General features: G+C 43.3%; 1 protein-coding gene and 1 pseudogene across 1 annotated transcript; one reads left to right on the top strand and one right to left on the bottom strand.

Annotated features, from left to right (window-relative positions):
• The first annotated feature begins 505 nt into the window (after nucleotides 1–505).
• LOC133243803 (testis-specific Y-encoded protein 1-like) lies at nucleotides 506–11,115 on the top strand (annotated as a pseudogene).
• Nucleotides 11,116–13,055: 1,940 nt separating this feature from the next.
• On the bottom strand, nucleotides 13,056–23,106 carry LOC133243852 (zinc finger protein 280B-like). The gene is made up of 3 exons (XM_061410580.1): nucleotides 23,002–23,106; nucleotides 14,213–14,908; nucleotides 13,056–14,166 (listed from the first exon to the last, which is right to left on the bottom strand). Exons 2-3 carry the CDS (start codon nucleotides 14,835–14,837, stop codon nucleotides 13,118–13,120), a joined length of 1,674 nt encoding a protein of 557 aa, XP_061266564.1. The 5' UTR covers nucleotides 14,838–14,908; nucleotides 23,002–23,106; the 3' UTR covers nucleotides 13,056–13,117.
• Between the last annotated feature and the right edge of the window lie 2,570 nt (nucleotides 23,107–25,676).

Raw genomic sequence — 25,676 nt, 5'->3', positions numbered from 1 at the left:
CCAGGGACCGTCGAAGATGCCGTCTGGTCTAGGAACATGTCCATAAGGGTGCAGCTCACCACACTCTCAGCCTTTGCACTAATTTGGGCCAGCAGCCCGAGTGTGGCTCACAGCCTAGGGCCTCTCCTATTTGGCTGATCTCCCCAGGGCCCGTTCACTATGTCCTGTGCTGTCTGCCAACCCATTCTTCAGCCTCAGTCCACCCTACACACACCAGCCCCACCTCCCTACCATCCCCCTCACTCCCTGCCCCCAAAGAGCTAGTGGGTCCCACAGGATTACTGCAGCCTGAGCCACATTTGTGCACCACTTGTTGTGCTATTATGACCCATCCCTTCGTATCTGCCCCAGCCTGGGGTTGCGACCAGGGCCAAGAGGAGTGTGGGAGGCGGTCAGAGGAATACGGGAGTGTCCTGGGACCCCAGACCTTCTTAGTTGTAAGCCCTGGTGTTCAGGGTGCTGGGGCCTGTGGCCTGCCATCCTGATGCTTTGCGCGGCTGGGACCTTGGAGCCACTAGTTGTAATGCCAGGCAAAGAGGCCACCCTCTTCAGGTTGGAGGCGGTGGACGACAGTGAGCCCCTGGTGGACGGAGATGTGGCAGGGATCGGGCGGGGGTTCCAGCTGCCTGCAGAAGACATCGTGAGGAGGTGGAGGTTGTGACAGATGAGCAGCAGCAATAGGGGTCCTCCCAGGAGCTGAAGAGAAGACGGTGGAGGAGCAGGGCCAGGAAAGGCCCGGGAGATCGACTGAGCTTCCGGGGCAAGATGAATTGCAGGCACTGGCCACCCTGAAGGTGGAACTGAGGTCTGAGCATGAGAAAAACTGTGGGGCCTACTTTCGGTGCATGCGCAAGAACCATCAGAGGAGGAAGCTTGACTTTGTTCAGAGGAGCGCCATCATCCAGGGCATCCCTTGCTTCTGGGCCATAGCTGTATCCTTTCTGCTGCTCCTTGGAGTCTGCTACTCAGGAGGAGGAGGAGGCTCAGGAAACTTTTCCTTCCTCCCTACCCTGGCAGGTGCAGTTGCAGAGCCATCCATGGTCCCACTGCAAGGTGATCTTCTCCTTTCAGGACCACCCCTACTTCTTGAGCACGGTGATCACTAAGTATAGTTACCTTGACATTGTTTGTAAAACATGGCTCCCGGGGTGAAGAGTGTGAGTGTGCAAGGGTGTGGATGATCCACCTGTGGGATCTGCACCCATCTCCCCTGTCTCTCTGCAGGGTATAGGGCACGTCATTCCACTCCTGTCGACTGATTCTGGGGCTTCAAACGGGGAGCACCCAGCCACAGGCTGGACACTAGGAGCCTTAACTTTCTCAGCTGGTTGTCAGGCCAAAACTGCCCAGAATCGAACAGGATTGTTGAGGAGTGGTGGTTTGAGACCTGCACAGTTAACGATTGATTATGGAATTCTTGGCTGCTGGCTCACCTTGCTCGTTTTGCCAGCAGATCATCAGCAAAGATGTGTGGGATGATCCCCTGAAGTAGTACCCTGGGGAGGAGGGTTCTTCCATGAGCGTAACTGACAGAAACATATGTGGAGAGGAGGTGTGGAGGTGGGCCCTGAAGGGACAGTCGTGTAGTATCTAGGACACTGTCCTTTCCCAAATGGGGATGCTCAGACTCATGCAAGCTGGCTGTGGAGCCTGAATTTGGGTCGGACATGTGCAGGTGACCTCCTGAGACTGTGGATTTGGGGGTTCGGTGTGTCCATGAGTGAAGCAAGTGTACCTCAAATTAGCTGTGGTTGCAGTGCCAAAGTCCAGGTGATACAATTAGAGGGAGGGTGAATTAAGTATCTTTTTTCAGAATCATCCTTCATGGGTCCTGCCATCCCCTGGCTCCTGTTACTCACTGAGTTTGAGATTGCTTGGGCACTTCACTCCTTCCCCTTACCCTGGGAAGGCATATCATTGAAAGGGTGTCCACTCCAGGCTCCCAGTGCACCTCTGTGCTGACTTTGGGATCTTCTGTGAATTTCCACATTCACCACTCGGCATCTCACCACCACCATACACGCTGCACTGGAAGCAGCTTCAAGCTGCCTTGGGAAAATATGGAAGAGATTGGGGAAGGTGAACAGGGAGCCCCAAGGGCAGGACATGGTGACTACTGTCACCATCTCTGACATTGCAGGACTCGGTCGTGTTAACCTTCTGAAACACCTGTGTACCTTGTTTGTGTTTGTGTCCCCGTGCTGAGCATGTGTGTGTACACATGCATGTGCTTGTGTCGGCTGTGTTTGTGTGTGTGTGTGTGTGTGTCCGGCCCAGGGCAGATGCAGAGATGAAGGCGACAGGAGACGAGGTGCTGAGCAACCATAAGAGGAGGCACGAGCGTCCCCAGTCTGAAGGTGGTTTGTCGCCAGATCTCTGCAGTGACCCTGTCCAGGATGGGAACGAGGAAAGGATGGCTAGTAATAAGTCCCAACCGTGGCTCCGGATATCTGCAATTAGGCCAATTACAAAACACACTCACCATTGAAACCATGCTGTTGGGTGTGTTTGGACCAGGAAGAGGGGGTGCATGGTCTGAGGATTCACAAAGGGCCAAAGGCAGGGGTTTTGAAACCGCTGCCTGTGGGGCCTTCAGTCTGGAGGCCGTGGCTGGCCTGTTGAAATGGTGGATGTGGCTATGGCAAGACCCAGGATGGTGAGGAGGCTAAGGTCCTGCCGAGTTGAGCAGAGACCTGAAGGAGAAAGAGGCATAGATTGCCTGCTGCACTGGAGACTTGTTCCACACACGTGAGAAGAACTGGGAAGGTCCTGGGCCAGTGCTGCCTAGGAGCAGCCCATCAGTCAGTACACTCCCTCCCTGGGGAGGCATCCCTAGGATGCAGGCATCCTAGAAGAGACAGGGTGTGAGTGTGGCATGCCTACAGGCACTTCCAGCCTGCCTCCCTGGAAGTGCAGAAAGGCAAGGAAAGCACAGGTGGGTATACGTGTCTGACCCTCTGCCTGGATGAGCCTGTGAGGGAGGAAACGGGGAGGGAGCAAGGAAGGTGAGCTAATTGCATGTCCCAAGGGACCTCAGGAGAGTGGGATACAGGGAAGCCCCTGGGGGCAGTTAGAGGCCTGCTGGTTTTCAGGGTCCAGGGTCTAGGCAATAGCAGTCCTGCCAAAGATACCCCATGGTGTGTACTATAAGTCCTGACGAGAATTCCTTCTTTCCTCTGGGGTCTTGCCCCTGTCTTTGGGGCCTGAGGGGCAATATTGTGTGTCTGCTTTTGAGAGAGGATTCTGGCAGTCTCGCTGGAGCAAAATCTCTGATTTTGTCGTAGGGGATCTGCACCAGGTGACACTCAGAAGGAAGCTGCCTTCCAGGTGACCATCTTGGATGCCCCCGGGCCTAACTGGGGACTGGCTTCCTTGGCACGTGGGCTGTGTAGGCAATCAGAGATGCATGCCTGTAGGGAGTCCTACCTGGGCCTAATGAGAGCAACTGAGAGTCTTGGCATTTAGCAAATCACTGTGGCTTGGGTGGTTCAAGCCCTCTTGGTGTATTTGTGATAGAAAATCTGCTTTCTTCCCAAGGGAGGCATTAGCTGTGGTCCCAAAAAGGGAAGGTTTTTCAGGGCATCATCTGTTTGGGGACTCCATGTGCATGGGTACTGTTAAACAGAAGGGAAGACGTGTAGCGATGCCACCTTACCTTTATGGCCTCAGGTTCCATTCTTTGTATTGGAAGAGACCCTGTATCCATGTGCACCTTCTTCACAACACTGGATCAGACCCAGGCCTATCACAGTCTCTTGGGGCTCTTGGAGGCTCAGGCGTCTCTTTGGCCTTTTCCTGCTACATGGAGATAGCATTTGGGGGCACAGGTATACAGGTGCACACAGAAAGCTATACATATAGGAAGAACAGAGGGCTTCACTCACAATGTTGTGGGCCATAAGGGGTTGGAAGCTAGCAAGAGGGCCACAACATTGACAAGGAATGACCTAGGTAGGTGCACACCAAGAAAGCGGTATGCCAAGTCAGCTGAGCCGAGAGGTCCTTGTTTTCTGGTCCCCTGAAGGAATGCACAGGCAATGGATCAGGCCAACATACTGACTGGTACTGTGAAGCTGTCCAAGGTGATGGGAGAATGAAGAATGCAGGTGCATGTCATACAGCTGTTCATGGCGAGCGCTGCAGGTCGATCCCTGTCACTAGCAAATGCCAAGATTTTGTAACCTTTGAGGATAAGTCACAGAGTTAGATGGAGAAGGCAATGGCACCCAACTCCAGTACTCTTGCCTAGCAATTCCCATGGGCAGAGGAGCCTGTTAGGCTGCAGTCCTTGGGGTCGCGAAGAGTCGGACAAGACTGAGCAACTTCTCTTTAAATTTTTACTTTCATGCATTGGAGAAGGAAATGACAACCCACTTCAGTGTTCTTGCATGGAGAATACCAGGAACTGGGGAGCCTGGTGGGCTGCCGTCTATGGGGTCAACAGAGTTGGACATGACTGAAGTGACTTAGCAGCAGTAGCAGCACAGAGTTAGAAGTGCAAAGTGACATGATTAATGAGCAAGTGAAAGAAAACAACCAGGACAAAGAAAGTTGGGTGCTTACCAAAATTCATGTTCCTGGAGAAGAAAGCTTGTATTTCTGCATATGTGCAAGTTTCCTCTCAGGGATGTTACTGTGTACACACGCATGTGTGCACATAGAAGTCCCTGCCAGTACGCTTGTGAGTATGAGCTGTTGGAATTGACCTAGCCAGGTGATGGAAGTTGGATAGCGAAAACATGAAGGTCTTAGGGGAAGGTACATAGACTCTGGCCAGCAGAAGCACTGAAGCCAGGGAATCGATCCCCGTTATCTCACTGAGCAAACAAGTTCTAAGTGGAATCACAGTGGTGCACCCTGGATGCCTGGCAGAAAGGAGAGGCAGGGGGAAAGAGCCTGGGGAGTGTGCAGAGGAAAGGCCACTACACCTGCAGTTTATGAAAAGTAGAAAATGTACCTAATGACCTGGAAGGAGAAACTGTATCTTATTTATTGAGATATCTAGCCAAGGAGAATTCCAGCCAAACAGCCAAAAGTGCTTCCTGGTTTCTTCTTGCTGCCTATAGTAAAATATGAAGGGAAATTTAAAAAATAAATAAATAAGAGAAGGACTATTTAAAAAATAAGACAGAACTTGCTGATTTGGAAATATTCCAGTCTTTTAAGATGACAGAAGATGCTAAAATAAATGGCTCTCAAGCAAGGTCATATCCAGGGTATTGAGATAAGATGGTCTAAATATAACATTTTACATCACCTATAGGTCATTCTTATTTTTTTTTTTAAATAAAGGTTGTCTAAAGACGAGTGTGACTGTAAAATTCTTTGTTAAGCCTCAGAAAGCTGGAAGGGGATGCTTCATGGCATTATTTAGGCAGGCCAATGCCCTCCAAAGAGTTTAGGGGTGTCACTCAGAGATCATTTCAGTCACACAATAAGACTTCTACCAAGTTTCAGGGTGTTATCCCTCAGCTATCTCAGCAGAAAACCAAGACAGAGGAGGACTTTTTATGAAAACATGTGATTGTGGCTTTAGAGTGGGTGCTTTGCCATGAACACCAGTAAGATTATCAGGAGACACACCAAGTTTTTAAGAGAACATATTTAAGTTCAGCTTGGACTGAAAGGACCAGAAATAGTACAAAATAAGAGAGCTCTGGACTTCTACCTTCGACAAGCAGGAAGCAGGCTAGGGAGACTGTTTCACTGTAACCATATACTACCCACCTTTCATGCAATGGAATCATGTCAGAGGGCAGAATTAAAAATTCAGAGACTGAAGCCTAGGAAGTTTCCAGGCCTTAAATCCTAATCAAAGGACTGCCAACAAGAACCCGTGGGATTTCAGAACTGCTACTATTGACTCCCATCTCCCCTCCCCTTTCTGGAACAGGAGTGTCTATAAAGGTTATCTATGCCTGACCCAGCACTGTATGTTGGCTGTGAAAATGAGCAGATTAACTCATCTCTTTTACTCACAGATCATCAGATTTAGAGGAACTACACTTGTATAATTTGAACTGATGTGTTGGAGAAGACTTGAGAGTCTAGTGGACTACAAGGAGATCAAACCAGGCAATCCTAAAGTAAATCAGTCCTGCATATTCATTGGAAGGACTGATGCTGAAGCTGCAGTTTCAATACTTTGGCTACCTGATGTGAAGAACTGACCCATTGGAAAAGAGCCTAATGGGGGAAATATTGAAGGCAGGAGAAGGGGACGGCGGAGGATGAGATGGTTGGATGGCATCACCAACTCAATGGACTTGAGTTTGAGCATGCTCCTGGAGTTGATGGTGGACAGGGAAGCCTGGCGTGCTGCAGTCCATCGGGTCGCAAAGAGTAGAAAACAACTGAGCGACTGAACACTTGAGATATTGCACAAGTAGACCCTGATCCATATCTGAAACTGACTTAGATGACAAGGTCCTGAACTACAAGTTAATGCTATAATGGATAAATTATTTGAAAGCATTGGCAGGAAAATGCATTTTGGACATACAAGTATGTAAACAATTTTGTGGCCATGTGTGTACCACGTGGTTTTAAAGGATGTCCACAAGTCCTTTCTTTCAAGGGTGGACCTTATACTCCCCTTCACATGTGGGCTGGACTTAGTGGCTCACTTCTAATGTTAGAATATTGTAGAAATGAAAATGAAGTGTCTGAGACTAGGTCATAAAAGGCACTGCAGCCTCCTTGCTCATCCTCTTGGATCACTCACTCTAGAAGCCAGCTTAGTAGTATCTTGACAACACTCATGTAACCCAGTAGAGAGGCCCATGTGAAAGAACTGAGGCTTTCTCCCAACAGCCAGCAAGGAAACTGGTTTCAACAGCTATGTGAGTAAGCCATCTTGGAAGGAAATCCACCAGCCCGTGTCAAGGCTTCAGATGACGACAATCTCATGAAACCCTGAGCCAGAACACTCAACTGAATTACTCCTGGATTCCTTTCAGCAGCAGTATGAGATAATATTGTTTTAAGCTGTTAGTTTGGGATAATTTGTTATGCAGCAGTAGTTCATTAATGCACTGCCAACTTTGGTTCATGTCTTTATACCGGGGCGCCTGTCCATCTAGTCCAATCTAAGCCATAATCTGCTACTTCAGTTTAGAAAACATACCTCACCCTTGATCTGACCACCCTCAGTATCAGATCAAATTCCTTATCACTCACCTCAATATCTTATCAGCCTTGCCTAGCCTCAGCAATGATCTTCTCAGTTGAGCCAGAATCCACCCTCACCCTTATGGCCCTCTTAATAAGTTTCCATTCACTGACACCCACTCTGTTGTTGTTGTTCATTGCAGTCTCCCAGTCTCTCTTTGCAATCCCATGGACCCACCCTGTTCCTTAGCTATAAATCCCAGTTGTGTCCCTACTGGAGTCAGACTTAAGCTCAACCTCTCTCCTGTATTATGAGACCCCGCTGTAGTACTCTTACTTTGAATAAAGTTTTTCTTACCACTTTTAGTAAGTGTTATGAATAATTTTTTAACATTTCCAAGTTCTGTTAGTAGGGATTATTCTCAAAGGAATAGTTTTATACCTTTACTTTTTATACTATATTCATTTGGGGAAACAAATTTTTAGAATTAAAACATTTCATGTTTTTACCATACAAACAGAAAATATCTTTTAAAATATATTTATATATCCTAAAAAAAATGTAGTAATCTGAAAAGGATGTGTATATAGACATGTCAGTGTATATACACATATACCCTCAGAGCTCCAAGGAAAACTTAATTCTCAGTAAACTATAAATTAAAACATTCAGCCTGCAAAGAGTGAAATCTTTGGAATTAACTTGCCAAAAAATCATAGAGAATGAAATATTAGTTAAAAAATGTATACATAAAAATATTTGGGATTTAGACAAAATTTGCTATTTAAATAAAGTTAGGTCAAGCCCTAAACCATCTATTTAAAAAAAGAAAGAAAGAAAGACTCTGCATCATGTAATAACCTATATTGGAAAAAAACCTAAAAAAGAATAGATATGTATCTGTATAATTAAATCACTGTGATATACATCTGAAACACAACATTGTAAATCAAATATATTTCCATAAAATTTTGTAAAGCTTTTAAAATACAAGGTTATAAGGAAAAAATCTAAAGAAAGTAGAAGGTATATATGAATTGAAACAAAAATAGAAAACAACAAAAATAAAGCTTGTTGGGATAATAAAACAAGAGCTGCTTCTTGGAAAAACAAAATCAGAAACACTGATACAACTGTGGCAAATCTAATAAGGGGAAGAGGAGGTTAATTCTAATACTAGAAATGAGAAATGGACTGCGGTTCTGAAAGGATAATTTCAACTCTGAGTGGAATTACTTTTGTTTCAGGAAAGATCCAGTCAAGCAAAACCCTGGGGAAAGAAAGGGAAGGAAAGAAAGAGGAAGAGAGTCAGGGGAAAAAGGGAAGAAAAGGAAAGGAAGGGAGAAAGATAGAAAAGGAAATGTCTCAACAGATATTGTAAACTTCCCAATAAAACAATTCTCTTTAAAATCTAAAAACAGAAATAGAAATTCATTAAGCCATATCCTCATTGCCCTTGATGGTACTAAGAACAAGAAAACCCATTTACACATCAGTGTTTAGAATTTGTGGCAAACACAATAAGATTATTTAAAAAAATAGAAATAGAAATATGCCATGTTATTTGTAAAAATATGGACAGCAGAAATATTTTTGTAAAAAACATTTTATTTCTATAAATAGTAATTTTACTTAGAATGTTTTGGCAACATTAATAAAACAATAAATTTTACCTGAAAGAACAAGCAAAGTAGACAAGGAATTCACAAAGGGCAATAACAAAATAGTGATCTTGACAGATATTCAATACATTTGTAAACAAAACAAAGTGTCATTGCCTGAAAAAAATACAGAGGTATCAACAGAAAAACAGAGGAAGCTCCTGAAAGAACTCAACTCACTATTAACTATATTTTATTTGCAGGCACAGAAACTGACTCAAGTTAATTCTAAGAAGAAAAGCCCTGATGTTATTATCTCTTCTCAGTTGTGTGTGTGTGTGTGTGTGTGTGTGTGTGTGTGTGTGTGTGTGTGTGTGAAAAGTAGGAAATTCAGGCTGGAGAGGGAAGAAGAGGGTAGAGACTTAAAGTGCCTTTAAGGAGGAGGTGGAAATGGAGGGGGTTGAGGATTTCATTGTGTGATTGGAACAGCACTGGTGAAGCTCAAACAAGGGAGGTAGCAAGCCATGCAGGCCTAGGGGAAGAGCATTTCCAGAAGAACAGCAGTTGCAAAGTTTTTGGATTGGGAAGAAATGGAATTTGCTTAAGGAAAAGCAAGGCCAGTGTTGCCAAAAACAGGGCCAAGTGGGGAAAATAGTAGAGTAGAATGACAGAGAATAGAAGAGAGGAAGTAGTCAGGGACCATATCACTGGAATTTTTTTTTTTGGGGGGGGGGCAATAAATACAACTTGTACTCCTGATGAGCATACTTCAGAGCAAACAACAGTAACTGTGTTCAAAATACTAAGCAACAATAAAAACATATAAATAAAACATTTCATATTTTTACTATAGAAATAGAATAAAGGAGATAAGAATGCAATAGTCTGTACATTTATTTATACATAGAGTTTTCACCTGAGACCAGGACACAAACACACACACACACACACACACACACACACACTTTATACACCTAAAAGTGGTTTAAGCTGACATTTAGCAAAGTGCGTGGGCCCAAGCAAATTAACTGGAAAGGCTTAGTAATATATTCAAAGTGCAAACCAATCAATCAAGCATTGAATAAATAAATACAATCTACTTGTATTTGAATTTACACTCAGGAAATTACCTAAAATGGAGACAATAGACTTACTACAGCTTAGTCATCTGTAGTCCATCCACTTCATGTCTGAGACGGATGCTAACACCTTGGTGATTACCACTTTCCAGCATTTTGTGAAAGCTTAGAGCATTTAAATAAATTGTGGAGGGGGAAAACAAAAGAGTGGGGAGAGACAAAGAGGAGGAGAAAGGAAGAGGAAACAGAGAGATTTCTCCTGGCATAGGTATACAGCCAGGATCCCAGGTTCCTTGAATGGTGCACAGAGATTGCTAGGTACCTGTGCCAAAAGTGGAGAAGGTATGGCATTCAACTCCAGGAGGAGACTCAACTCCAGGAACCCACAGAGGAAGACAAGTGTGCTGATGTTCAGGAACCAATACTTAGAGGGTACCCTGCAGGTCTGTGAAAGAGCCCTTGGAGACCGCAAGAAAAAAGGTTTCCACAAGTATAATCACAGACTAGATAGTTGGATAGAGTAGAGGAAGGATAATAATTCTATCACCTGATAATTACTGAAATAAATGAGAAAATTCCTGCACATCAGACTGTGTCAAGTAAGACTGAAAATCAGTATTAGTTTGATAAAATGGGAAATTACCCACACAAAGAATTAGCTGTTAACTGCAATACATTCGTGTTCAAGGCAAGATAAGATACAAAACTGAAATCTTCACATGTTCAACTAGGGTAAGATACATGTAACTGGAAAAGGTAAGGAAAAGTTCTATAGAGGGTTTAATCACCCTGGACCCTCTGTATCCACTACATTTACTATTCTCACACAACTCCATTGTAGCCTAAGGATAAGAGAACTAAATTTAGCCCAATTCATAAACTGAACAGATTCCCTGTGTTTGATCCTTTTCAGTTAAAACTATGGGCCCAGTTTCATCGAGGTCCGGTGGAGGCTCGGAGCGCGCCGGAGCGACACTCCTCCTGGCTCCTCCCAGGCGGCGGTGGCGGCGGCGGCGGCGGCGGCGGCTCGGAACCGGCCCCGGGGCTGGAACTCAACGGCCAGAGAACGCCGGGCTCCGAGGATTACCGGGGGAAGTGGCTGTCTCTTGCTGGGGCTGCGGAGAGGGGCGCCCGGGGAGCAGGGCCGGCGGCGGCGGCGGAGCGAGAAGGAACAGGCTGCGGTGGGCGCCAGCTAGGAGCGCGGGCACCGGGCGAGCAGGCCGCGTCGCGCTCACCATGGTCAGCTGCTGGGACACCGGGGTCCTGCTGTACGCGCTGCTTGGCGGTCTGCTGCTCACAGGATCTAGTTCAGGTTCAACATTAAGACATCCTGAACTGAGTTTAAAAGGCACCCGGCAAGTGATGCAAGCTGGCCAGACGCTGAATCTCAAATGCAGAGGAGGAGCTGCCCATGCCTGGTATCTGCCTGAAGCTGTGAACAGGGAAAACCAAAGCGGGAAGCTTAACATCACTAAGTCTGCCTGTGGAAAGAACCTCAAGAAATTCTGCAGCACTTTGACCTTGAACGCAGCTCAGGCCAACCACACTGGCTTCTATAGCTGCAGATATCTCTCTGCACCTGCTTCCAAGAACAAAGCAGAATCTATCATCTACATATTTATTAATGGTAAGAGCTTCATTTTCCACATTGTCTTTTCTGTAGCTGTGCAGCAGGTCATCAATCCACCTGGTCCATAGAAAGGGCGCTTTTCTCATGAGTATGAATGAAATGGGCCAGGAAGAAGCTTCTACCTAGCTGTCAAAACTTGTGGAGTGCATTTTAATATGTTTCTTGAGTGTCAGTTTCAACCAGAATTTTCAAGGACCAGTTGGTCAACTGCATGCTCCCTGACGGGAGTGACTCTTGTCTGTTTTGTTCACCACTGTATCTGTGTCTCCTAGAATACTGTCTGGCACATCATGGTATGAATAAGTGAATGGCAAGATTTTAGTTCTATTTCTTAATTGAGAAGCCCAAAGTAGAATACAAGATATTTTGTCCTTTCACACAACTGTGTTCTCTGATATGCTAGCAACTTGTAAAACATTGTTCTTTACTAAATTCCTAAGTATAGTGTTGCTAATGTTGCTTGAAGGTTACAAAATTAATTCCATTCATGATACAGTATTATTTCACGTTCAGAAACGAGTATTGTAATGATATAAGAGCTGGCACATGTCACTGCAAAGGGCAAAAGACAAAATTGAATCATTTTCTGGTTATGATTTTTGTAGTATTTTTTTAAGCTTGTCCCTCCTTGGCGAATGAAGAAATGAAACAATGTTCAGAGGGAAGAAATGTAAAATCCTCAAAGAAATATAAAGTGACAGGAGAAATGGATCCCTGGAACGAAAAAAAAAAACAAAAAACTATGGGCCCAGTACAAATCAAACTGGATGTCAAGGCTTTTTTACTTGGGAATCTTAACTTGCTTTACTACTGTGACTGAGACAGATATGGCTACTTCACTGTGACTAAAGGCTAGCCAAATGGGAAAGGGGATGGAATGAATCAAATTCCCCTTTTGATCACTCAACAGGAGGTCCACAGGCACCAGGTCCCATTCTCTTAACTATCTCTGCTTCTCCAACTGCAGTCAATGATAACACAGGGCCTGCTTGATGCTTGCAGGGGCCTCTCACCAAACACAGGCATTTTAACAGTTGGCTTCCTTGAGATGTACCTGGGCTAGGTAAAGACACTCTCAGACAGTGTTCCTTCTGCCTTGGCTCCATGCCTGGAGTGAATGCATACCTCTTCCTCCAATGGGACAAGAAGCCACAGCTCTCCACTGACTAAATCCCGTGTCTGGTCCAAACTCACATCATAGCTTCTCCATCAACTTCTCCACACCAGGCTTTTGGAGCCAGGGTATCTTAGATCAGCACAACAGAGGCACTTCAGAGAGTTCAGCAGCACAAGGGAACATACAATAACAAAGCCATTCCAATCTGGCTATATAGTTAATATTGAGATAGTCAAGGCATGAAAACAGTTGAAAATTACGTTGCTAAAACACTCTACAGATTATACGTATAGCAGAGCTTTCAAACTTACAAATAACATGAAATACCAAACAGGTTGTTACTTTTCCTTTCTCCACCTCTCTCGTTCTCTCTCCCTCTCTCACACACACACGCACACATACTTTTTAGTGTTAAGACAATTGGATGAAAAACAGGTAATATATTTTTAAATAACATCTCAATATTCAAACAAAACTATACTTCATGTATTTAAAACAAAAACACATAAATTACACATTGGTTTCTCTGTATTTATTATTGAATAATGCTATAGTTGAATTTTTTGTTTTTAATGGAGTTTATAACTTTGAAATACTTGCTTCAGACTTACTTAAAGTAGAATTAACCGGGTTTTTTTGACCTCCTACTTTTAGATTTGGGGGTGATGGTTCAGAATCAGATGCGTTCACAGTAATGGATGCTACTTCCACCAATCCTGGTTGAAGGGGTTCCAGTGATACCTGAATAACAACTTTTGTTTCAGGAGGTAATCCTTCTAGCTGCTTAGGCTTCTTAAACATTTGATGACACTGGGTCTTGTGCTCCCTTTTCTCTTTACAAGTTAAAAACTGTAGCCAACATTTGGAACACTGGTGAAAACGCTTTGCCCAGTGCTGTCTATAATGACATATGTATAGTGCTTCAGTTTTAAAAATTTGGAGACAAAAGGGGCAAAGTAAATTCTTAGTGTTACCATGGTATGCTCTGAAATGTGCATCCACATCTGCAAAGAATGATGATCTGTAACTGCAAACCTGGCATACATAGGGCATTTCACCAGGCTTATGATTATCTTTCATGTGCTGTAAGAGAATCTGATCTGCCTCAAAGGACAATTCACAGATTTTACAGACTGTGCAGGGCTCCTGGGAAGTGTGGACACTTTCAATGTGACACTGCAGCTGGAAGGGCGTAGGAAACTGGCGGTGGCAGTGCTGGCAGGTGGTGTGGTATTTCCAGCTGTCACCTCTCAGCCTCTCAAGTTCCAAATGGTGCTTCATGTGATTCATAAACTCAACATTTTTTAGAACCTTCAAGCAGCTGTGGCATTTAAAGGCTGTGTGAGTTTTTGGTTCTGGCTGCCCATCTCCTATATGCTGTCCATAGTAGAAGTCACGAAGTAACACAATCAGATTGCCTTCTGTGGGATCAGCAAACTTATTTTGACTTGATACACTTGGAAAGTCAGTTTTTGTCAATACATTTCCCCCTACAGGACTTACAGGCTTGCAATGAACATTGTCCTTTGGAAAAGCTGTTGGACAAGGTTCTCCACTCTGAACATGGCTTAATGAGTTATGAACACTGTCTGGTGTGCTTTGCTGAGTAGTCACTGTATGAAAAGTACCTGAAAGGGACAAAGCTAAAGAATAGTAGTCACTATTGAAAAATACCTGAAAGGGACAAAGCTAAAGAATGTTCTCCTATAACTCCATCACTGAGTGTAGGCCTTTTGGGACTTGTGCTATTTGTTTCAGAAGTGGAAAGTCGCTTTGATACACGAGGACTTTTATCCATATCTCCTGCAGAAACTGCTGTTTCTACTGGATGCTGCAATGAACTTGTGAAGGTAATCAAAGGAGAACATAATTCTGAAAAGCTATTAGGTGCTATTTGTGGAGAAATAATTTTATAATCCACTTTGGACAAAGGCTCAATAATAATAGGACTATCTGTTGATCTTGATTCAGAGACAGAAAGTGGCAAGACAGTCTTTGCTTCTGATGTAGGAGTCACATGACTAACAGGCTGTAATTTCTGAGCATTATCTTTCCTGAAGTGACCATACCTATTTCTCCTTGAACAAGAACCTGGGGTAACTCTGTTCAGTATGTTTGAAATGACTGGTTTTGAATTTGAGGTCATCCCAACAAAGATCACATCATCATCCTCATGTACATGTTCCACTCCAACCAAGATCAGTTCAGCATCTTCATCATCTACTTGTTTGGTTTCTCCCTCACTTTTCTGTGGTTCTGGCTCTTGTTCTTCTTCACATGACATCCATGGTGGTTCCATATTTTAAATACTTTTTTGTTCTTGGAGGGTGTGACCACAAGTCCCAGTGCTTCCTTTAAATAAACTGCCACCTAGGTATAAATATACTACATATTAGTTAAGTACAGAAAAACGTGCTATTTGGTTATCTCCAAAACTCTATGGTAGTTATAAACACCCTTATCTTACAAATAAACATACTGAGCATCAAAGAGACTAAATGACGGCTGAAAAACCTATGATTACAAGTCTACATGCTCAAGAATCATAGCATTGTTCCATGTTGATTTTAGTCTCTTTTAATTAAAAAGAGGAAAAAAAAAAAAAAGAACACCACCACTGATCATTAGGAGAAATCACATGTAAAGCACGAGTATTTTTACAACTGCACTATTGTACAGTGTTTAGAAACATGGACTTTGGAGTCAAAGAAGATTAAGCTGGAATTCTAAGTTAATCACACACCAGCTGCATCTTTTTGGGCAAATTTATAACTTTTAAATATGTTTCCATACCTTAAAGACAAACATGCTTATTTCTTAGACTTAAGGTTAAGCTCTTTTTAAAAAGTGTCAGCTATTTAATGGCATCTTGTTTTGTAGTAAAATTGGAAAAAAAGTTATCTTAAATGCACATTACAACTGATTCACAAATACTAATTTCATAAATGTTAATACAGAAAATAGGTAGCAAATTCAAATATAAAGTATCTATACACAGTTAACAAACAGCATAATTCAATGTCAAGCACTTAACACAGGCCTAGGAAATTGAGAATGAACTCTCTTGATAATCTCACCCCCAAAGCCACACTTATACATCCTAAATTTCTCCCTCTAATCCTGACTAAACTTAAATCCAACAATGCTTCATCCTTCATTCCACATTTCTCTTCCCCACATATCAGGCAAAGTCATGACAGTATTTCTCTAATACCAATATCAGACAGAGACATCAAACACACACACACACACACAACGGATATTCGGTATGAATACAGATGCAAGAGTCCTCAACAAAATACTTGCAAACAAAACCTAACAACATATAAAAAAGCAGATGGCTAACAAACACATGAAAAGATGCTCAACATCACTCATTATCAGAGAAATGCAAATCAAAACCACTATAAGGTACCATTTCACACCAGTTAGAATGGCTGCGATCCAAAAGTCTACAAGTAATAAATGCTGGAGAGGGTGTGGAGAATAGGGAACCCTCTTACACTGCTGGTGGGAATGCAAACTAGTACAGCCACTATGGAGAACAGTGTGGAGATCCCTTAAAAAACTGGAAATAGAACTGCCTTATGATCCAGCAATCCCACTGCTGGGCATACACACTGAGGAAACCAGAAGGGAAACAGACACGTGTACCCCAATGTTCATCGCAGCACTGTTTATAATAGCCAGGACATGGAAGCAACCTAGATGTCCATCAGCAGATGAATGGATAAGAAAGCTGTGGTACATATACACAATGGAGTATTATTCAGCCATCAAAAAGAATACATTTGAATCAGTTCTAATGAGGTGGATGAAACTGGAGCCTATTATACAGAGTCAAGTAAGCCAGAAGGAAAAACACCAATACACTATACTAACACATATATATGAATTTAGAAAGATGGTAGCAATAACCCTGTGTATGAGACAGCAAAAGAGACACTGAGGTATAGAACAGTGTTATGGACTCTGAGGGAGAGGGAGAGGGTGGGAAGATTTGGGAGAATGGCATTGAAACATGTAAAATATCATGTATGAAACGAGATGCCAGTCCAGGTTCGATGCACGATACTGGATGCTTGGGGTTGGTGCACTGGGACGACCCAGAGGGATGGTGTGGGGAGGCAGGAGGGAGGAGGGTTCAGAATGGGGGGCACGTGTATACCTGTGGCAGATTCATTTTGATATTTGGCAAAACTAATACAATTATGTAAAGTTTAAAAAAAAAAAAAACACTCAACATTCAGAAAACAAAACCAAAAAAACCACAAAAAACAAAAGCTTATATACCATGATTACGTGGGATTTATGGAGGTATGCCAAGTTGATTCATTATATGAAAATCAATCAATATTATGCCATTTTAATACAATAAAGGACAAAAAACACATCTGCCTGCAGAAAAAGCATTTCCCTGAATCTAGCACCTTTTCATAATAGGGGTTAAAGTAAACCACTTAATAACTAAGAACAGAAGAGAACTTTCTCAAAGGGTACCTATAAACGACCCACAGCTAAATCATACTTAATAATGAAACACTGAAAGCTTTCCCTATAAGATTGGGAACAACACAAGGAAGTCTATTCCACACTTTGGTTCAATATTATACTGGCAGTTCTATAACCAGAGCAATCAGGTAAGAAAAAGGAATTGATGTTGTTGTTTAAAACAAACAAACAAACAAAAAAACAGCCTTCAGAATGGAAAGGAAAAAGTCAAAGTATATTGGAGATACCATACTTTTATATATAGAAAATCCCAAAGAAACCACAGGTATTAGAATTAATAAAAAGCTTGAAGAATATAAGATAAATATTTTAAAAGTCAATCACATTTCTATACAGTAGCAACAAATGTTCTGAAAATGAAGTCAAGTAAACACTTGACTCTACATTAGCATTAAAAATAATACTTAGGATGTCAGAAAGAGAAAGACAAATATCATATGGTATCACTTACATGTGGACTATAAACTATAACACAAATGAACTTATCTGTGAAACAGAAACAGACTCACAGACATAGTGAGCAGACTATGTGATTACCAAGAGAGGAAGGGTGGGGGAGGCATAGATTGGGAGCTGGTGACTAGCAGATGCAAACTATAATGTTAATATATAGAATAGATAAAAAAGTGGTTTGTCAGTACCTCAAAAATTAATATAGAGTAGCCATATGATCCAGAAATTTCACTCTTTTGTATATATCCATAAAAACTGAAAATGTTAAGTCCATGCAAAAACAGTGTTCACAGCAACATCACCATCCAAATATTATGAATGGATAAATAAATGGTGGTATATGCTCACAATGGACTACAGGTAAGCCACATACCATATTGATATACCATATTCAGCCATAAAAAAAATGCACTGCTATACAGCCATGAAATGGATGAATCTTGAAAATACACAAACTAGGGGACTTCCCTGGAGATCCAGTGTTTAAGACTCTGCACAGGTTCCATCCCTGGGCTGGGAACTAAGATCCCACATGCCACATAGCTAAATAAATAAATATTTGAAAAGAAAACATGGCATCTGAATAAAGCCAGACACAAAGGTCACACATTGTATCTGGGAGAACTGTAGGTAGAAGAGAAGCAGGAAAAAGAAGCATTCAGCAATCCAAATGAAACATTATTTTTTTCAGGGAGGAGGAAATGAACTGCTCTAATAAAGGCTGCCAATAAATTAAATAAAATAACAACCTCAGGCTCTACTACAAAGCCACAATCATCAAGACAATATGGTACTGGCACAGAGACAGAAATATAGATCAATGGAAAAAAAAAACAGAAAGCCCAGAGGTAAACCCACACACCTATAGACACCTTATCTTTGACAAAGGAGGCAAGAATATACAATGGAGAAAAGACAATCTCTGTAACAAGTGGTGCTGGAAAACTTGTCAATCACTTGTAAAAGAATGAAAGCAGAACACTTTTTGGAGAAGACAATGGCACCTGACTCCAGTACTCTTGCCTGGAAAATCCCATGGACAGAGGAGCCTGGAAGGCTGCAGTCCATGGGGTCGCTAAGGGTCAGCCATGACTGAGTGATTTCACTTTCACTTTTCACTTTCATGCATTGGAGAAGAAAATGGCAACCGACTCCAGTGTTCTTGCCTGGAGAATCCCAGGGCCTGTGGAGCTTGGTGGGCTGCCGTCTATGGGGTAGCACAGAGTCGGACACGACTGAAGTGACTTAGCAGCAGTAGCAGAACACTTTTTAACACCATACACAAAAATAAACTCAAAATGGATTAAAGATCTAAACATAAGACCAGAAACTATAAAACTCTTAGAGGAGAACATAGGCAAAACACTCTCCGACGTACATCACAGCAACATCCTCTATGACTCACCTCCTAGAGTATTGGAAATAACAGCAAAAATAAACAAATGGGACCTAATTAAATGTAAAAGCTTCTGCACCACAAAGGAACTATTAGCAAGGTGAAAAGACAGCCTTCAGAATGGGAGAAAATAATAGCAAATGTAGCAACTGAAAAACAGCTAATCTCAAAAATATACAAGCAACGCCTGCAGCTCAATTCCAGAAAAATAAATGACCCAATCAAAAAATGGGCCAAAGAACTAAATAGACATTTCTCCAAAGAAGACATACAAATGGCTAACAAACACATGAAAAGATGCTCAACATCACTCATTATCAGAGAAATGCAAATCAAAACCACAATGAGGTACCATGTCACGCCAGTCAGAATGGCTGCAATACAAAAGTCTACAAGCAATACATGCTGGAGAGGGTGTGGAGAAAAGGGAACCCTCCTACACTATTGATGGGAATGCAAATTAATACAGCCACTATGGAGAACAGTGTGGAGATTCCTTTAAAAAAAAATTTAAAAAAACCCTGGAAATAGAACTGCCATACAACCCAGTGATCCCACTGCTGGGCATACACACTGAGGAAATCAGAATTGAAAGAGACATGTGTATCCCAATGTTCATCGCAGCACTGTTTCTAATAGCCAGGACATGGAAGCAGCCTAGATGACCATCAGCAGATGAATGAATCAGAAAGCCATGGTACGTATAAACAATGGAGTATTACTCAGCCATTAAAAAGAATACATTTGAATCAGTTCTAATGAGGTGGATGGAACTGGAGCCTATTATACAGACTGAAGTAAGCCAGAAAAAAAAAAAAAAAAAACCAATACAGTATACTGACACATATATATGGAATTTAGAATGATGTAACAACAACACTGTATGCAAGACAGCAAAAGAGACACAGATGTATAGAGTAGTGTTTTGGACTCTGTGGGAGAGGAAGGGGAGAATGATTTGGGAGAATGGCATTAAAACATGTATAATATCATATTCGAAATGAATCGCCAGTCCAGGTTGGATGCAGGATACAGGAGGCTTGGGGCTGCTGCACTGGGATGACCCAGAGGAATGGTATGGGGTGGGAGGTGGGAGGAGGGTTCAGGATGGGGAATACGTGTACACCCATGACGGGTTCATGTTGATATGGCAAAACCAATACAATATTGTAAATTTAAAATAATAATAATAATAAAATTTTAAAAAATAAAAAAAATAAAAATTGACCACTGAGTTAAACATTTGGAATTCACTGGTGACCTTGACAAGAGTGGATTTAAAGGAAAATGAGAGAAATGGAGATAAAAAATTCTACAAACAACTCTGCAGAAGTCCATAATAAGAAAACATAAAATAAAAAAAAGCAGAAGCAGGATGTGTCACAAAAGACAAATTTTTAACGAGAGGTGACATTATAGTCAGTCTGTTTGCTGATGGGAACCGTCCAGAGAAACAGAAAACTTAATCCAGGACAAAGAAGAGACTTGCTAGAATATCACTGAATAAACAAGAATTGAGTAGGAAATGACAACCCACACCAGTACTCTTGCCTGGAAAATCCCATGGATGGAGGAGCCTGGTAGGCCACAGTCCTGGGGTTTTCGAAGAGTCAGACAGGGCTAAGAGACTTCACTTTCACTTTTCACTCTCAGGAATTGGAGAAGGAAATGCCAACCCATTCCAGTGTTCTTGCCTAGAGAATCCCAGGGCTGGGGGACCCTGGTGGGCTGCTGTCTATGGGATTGCACAGAGTCAGACATGACTGAACTGACTTAGCAGCAGAAGCAGCAGCACACAAGAAGTGAACACAAGCCAAATAATTTGCTCACAGTAACAAGACTGAGATCATATGCAGAAAGGCTGGCATGGTGGATTAATGGGTATGGTCGCCAGCCTTCAAGATGACCCTGTGAATCACATCTCCTGATATTCCCACCCCTATGTAGTTCTCTCTCAAACTATCACAGGGTTGACCTGTGAGACTAAGCAAATACAGAAGTGAAGATGTGTAACGTCTGAAAAAAGACTGCACTTTATTGTGGGTGCAAGTTCTTTCCTGAATCACTCATTCTGGGAAAAGACAGCAGCCTCCACACGAGCAGCCCCTTGGAGAGGCCCACAGAAGGAGGAACTGAGGCCTCATGAGTACAGCCAAGTGAGAGAACTTACATTCAATAAGCCAAGTTTTCAGAGGTTGCCAAACCAGATAAAAGCTTGACTACCACCTCAGGAGGGACCCTGAGGCTAAACTACCCAACTGGATTCTAGACCAATAGATATCAAGTGTAAGTTTTTTCAAACTATTCAATTTTGAGATAATATGTACAACACAAACAGTTCGAGGTATAATATCATTCACATCATACTTACACACAGAAGAGTTCTCCTATAAATATGGCAAAACTTAAAAAACACAAAACAAACCAAAACACCTAAAAACAGGAGTTGCCTGGCAGTCCAGTGGTTTGATTAGGACTCAGCCCTCTCACTGCCAGGATCCTGTGTTCGATCCCTGGTTGGGGAACTAATATCCTATGAAGCCACATGTTGTGACCAAAACCAAACATGCTGTCAAGTTCAAAGCTGTACCAGCAATAGATAACTATGCAACAGAGCTGTAGGCACAAGTTGCTGGGCATAAAGCTACCTATCATCTTGTTTACTGGCATGAAATGAACTCAGATGCTCCCCCACCCCCATCCAGTGGAGTTCAATTACTTAATGAAATAAAGCTCTTACAGGTGCAAAAATGAGCAAGTAATCCCATGTAAACATGTTAAATCACAACACATTTTCTCTGAATGAACCACTTTATTCATTTGGCCATGCTGCTTGGCTTGTGGGGTCCCAGTTCCCTGACCAGAGATTAAATCCAGACCACTGCAGTGAAAGCCAAGAATCCTAATCTCCAGGCCACAAGGGAATTCCCATACCTTCATTACTTTGCTTTTGTAGCTAAAACCTTAGGATATGTGCATTGCCCCATTTTAGCCTCACCAAGTGGTAGGAGTCAGCTCTACACAGCTTAAAACCCATGGTGCTCTTACTTTTTTTTTCTTTCAAGAATGCAGGAGAAAGCAAGCCAGTAGCCTCCCTGCCTGCTTTTAATGTTTCAACTCAGAGAGCTTCAGAGTGACCTGAAACCATGATTGCCCTGAAGTCACCACCCGCAATCAGGGTCAGCTAATCCCCAGGAGAACTCTCTCTCCACAGCAACATGTCAGCCCATGAATGAAAGGAGAAAAACGGAAGGCAAGAAAGACACAACTTTGTTCCTTATTGTAAAAATGTCTGTCACCTTACCTCAGGGGCACACTGAAAACCTGAGTGCCTGAGACTTCCCAGGCAGGAGAAGGTTACACCCTGGGGGCGGGCAGAGGGAAAGGTCAGGGTGAGTCACCTGTTCCGGAAACGTTCTATCCCCCAGGCCCTACCTGGTCCTACCCTACGGATGCTGACCAGGTGTCTCACACTCAACCAGAGCAAGTGATTGAACTCCTCTTCCCTGAGCTTCTTCCTCCCACCTCCCTTCTCTCAGTAACAAACAAACAAACAAATACCTCATCTGCCAACTTCCTGAACCAAAGGCCTGAATCTCGGGGCCCCCAGGGACAGGAGCAGCCCTGGAGTGCGAGGAGAGGCAGAGCAAACAGCAAAACAACCAAAGCGCCGCGGCAGTGGAGAGGCCACTAGATCGATTTTTTTTTTTTTTTTTGCTGTGCCCGCCTGACTGTGTCTGGTTGCAGAACCGGGTTGGGCCCGAGTCATAAACCCGCGTGAAGATTTGTGTATGTGTGTGTGTTTAAATATATTAAGTTCCACAGGAGACCTGGGAGGGGCGGGGGGCTGGGGGCATGACAGGCCCTTTCCGCGAGCTGGCTCGTCCCACCCCTAGGACAGGAAGGCTGCTGGAGAGCTGCTCCCACCCAGACTAGAGAGGGGAGAGGGCGAAAGGGGCCTGGGGCCTGTAGGCCCGGCCTCAAGCTCCCTTGGCCCTCAGAGGCCGTCCCGCCGAGCAAGGCCCCGCCAGATTGGGGATCTGAGAAACCCTTCCCTGGGCACTCTGGCACCGCTTTGGCCGCACCAGGCCCCAGTCCTTACCGGTCCCCGTGGGCGGCAATGGCAGAACTGCCGGCAGCTCACCTGCACCTAGGCGGTCCCTGGGTTAAGCCTGAGCAGGACAGCCCCAAGGAGAGGACGCCTCCTCAGGCCTCGGACGCTGCCTCAACTGCGGACGTGCCCGTTGCCAACGATGATTGGTTGCCAGGTGTTGACGCCTGCAATCGGATTGGCCGCTAGGCCGAGTTCCGCGCATGCGCGCGCGGTGGCCCCCTCTGGAGGCAACTGCTGGGGGCGTAGTCAGGCTGAACCTGAATCTGAAGTGTCTTGGGTCTGTCAAGATTGCGCAGCTCACCAAAGGGGAAAAAAGGAAAACAATAGATTGCACAGTCGCCAGGGCACAGGGCTGAGAACGACCTCCGAGTCTACCAGGGGACTTCAATGATGGTGTCTAGCACTCACAGCCCTCAGGGGTGACCTGCCCCTTGCTTAAGGAACTTGACCGTACACCTGGATCTTGAAGCCCCTTCTCTCGGAATTCCATTTTGCTCAATGCAGGGCAGCCTGCCCCCGATTTTGCACAGCTAGAGTGAGCTGAGCCGAGAAGACAACGGCAACCCACTCCAGTACTTTTGCCTGGAAAATCCCATGGACGGAGAAGCCTGGTAGGCTGCAGCGCATGCGGTCGCTAAGAGTCGGGCACGACTGAGCGATTTCACTTTCACTTTTCACTTTCATGCATTGGAGAAGGGAAGGGCAACCCACTCCAGTATTCCTGCCTGGAGAATCCCAGGGACAGAGGAGCCTAGTGGGCTGCTGTCTATGGGGTCGCACAGAGTCAGACGGGACTGAAGCGACTTAGCAGCAGCCTAGTGAGCTGAGAATGAGCTTTACTCCTCCCCCCCCTCCTCCCCCTCCTCCCCTTCCTCCTCCTTCTCCTCCTCCGAAAAGAATATTATTTTCTGACGTGAAAATTGTGTGAAGTTCAATTTTTGGTGTCCTTAAAGTTGAAACAGGGACTTGCCAGTTCCTTTGGTTATTGTCTATGACTGAAAACTTGATCAATCGTCAAAGATCATATTCGCAAAGCCTAAAATAGTTCTTTTTGGGCCCTTTACAGAGTCTTTTTAAAATGCTCTGTTCTGCTGGAAGTCTCCTAGTAGTCATATGGGGGAATAAAGTCTTGGTTTTGTTACAATATTTTCTTCTCTATTATATTCATTTTTCATTCTTTATTAATTGCATTCCTTCTTATCGCTATAAGTTTGTTCTGTTGCGCATCTTTACAACTTTTTGAGATAGTTATTTGTAACTCTCATTTCTCTTATATGTAATGCTATAAGTTTACTTTAATTTGTTGTTGTTGTTCAGTCCGTCAATCATGTAGGACTCTTTGCAACCCCATGCACTGCACGCAGCACACCAGGCTTCGCTGTCCTTCACTATGTCCTGGGGTTTGCTCAGACTCATGTCCATTTAGTTGGTGATACTATCCAACCATCTCATCCTTTGCTGCCCACTTCTTCCTGCCCTCAGTCCTTTCCAGCATCAAGGTCTTTTCCAATGAGTTGGCTTTTCACATCAGGTGGCCAGACTATTCCTTCCAGTGCATATTCAGAGTTGATTTCCTTTACGATTGACTGCTGGATCTTGCTGTCCAAGGGACTCTCAAGAGTCTTCTCCAACACCACAGATCAAGAGCATCAATTCTTTGGCACTCAGCCTTCTTTATGATCCAACTGTCACATCCATACATGACTGCTGGAAAAACCATAGCTGTGACTAGATGGACTTTGTCAGCAAAGTAATGTCTCTGTGTTTTAATATGCTGTCCAGGTTTGTCATAGCTTTTCTTCCAAGGGGCAAATATCTTTTAATTCCATGGCTGCAGTCACCACCCACAATCATTTTGGACCCCAGGAAAATAAAGTCTGTCACTGTTTCCATCGTTTCTCCATACAACTTTAACTGTGTCTCACAATTTTTGCTGCATAGTTTGTTCATTATCATTCACTTCAAGTATATCCTAATATTCTCTTCTTAAGACAAAGATTATATATTGTATGGGCTTCCCTGGTACCTCAACTGGGAAAGAACTTTCCAGCCAATGCAGGAGACACAAGAGGCCTGGGTTCGATCCTGGGTCAAGAAGATTCCCCTGGAGAAAATAATGGCAATCTGCTCCAGTAGTCTTGCCTGAAAATTCCATGGAGATATATATTATGGATTAATGTAGTTAGTGATATTTTCCAAATGAATGGCATTTTAAAAGATGTTTCTTTGTCAATTTCTCATGATTGCATATGGTCAGATCACACAGTATAAATATTATTGATCCTTTGTATTTGAAGATTTCAATTCAGTTAAGTGTACCATACTTTAGATTTCCATTCCAGTGAAGTCAAAATGAAGAGGGTGTGATGTAGACAAAATACTTGCAATGTCTAAAATATATATCTGTGAAATGACCTCCATTAAGCCTCACAATTATTCCAGCATCTTTCAGTAGGGTACCTTTAACTAAGTTCCAGGTTTTATGCAAATTTTACCAGTTTTTCCAAAAATGTTCTTTTCCAGTTTCATATTCCCATACAGGATACTGAACTGCATGAGGATATATAGCAAAAAGCTACAGATACCTCCCTTAGCTTACTCTGGTCTATAGCAGTTTCCTAAACTTTCCTTGCTTTACATGACTTTTGACAATTTTCAGGAGT

This window comes from Bos javanicus, chromosome Y (genome assembly GCF_032452875.1).
Source record: "Bos javanicus breed banteng chromosome Y, ARS-OSU_banteng_1.0, whole genome shotgun sequence".
Classification (NCBI taxonomy): Eukaryota; Metazoa; Chordata; class Mammalia; order Artiodactyla; family Bovidae; genus Bos; species Bos javanicus.
Note: the sequence above shows the minus strand (reverse complement) of the source record. Positions and strands in the feature narration are given on the sequence as shown.

What these genes read in the sequence shown, in the direction of transcription:
- LOC133243852 (XM_061410580.1), bottom strand. Translation starts at nt 14,837, where the DNA reads ATGGAACCACCATGGATGTCATGTGAAGAAGAACAAGAGCCAGAACCA. An exon ending in TTTAGCTTTGTCCCTTTCAG is followed by an intron (nt 14,167 to 14,212) that starts GTATTTTTCAAT and finishes TGTCCCTTTCAG; the next exon opens with GTACTTTTCATACAGTGACT.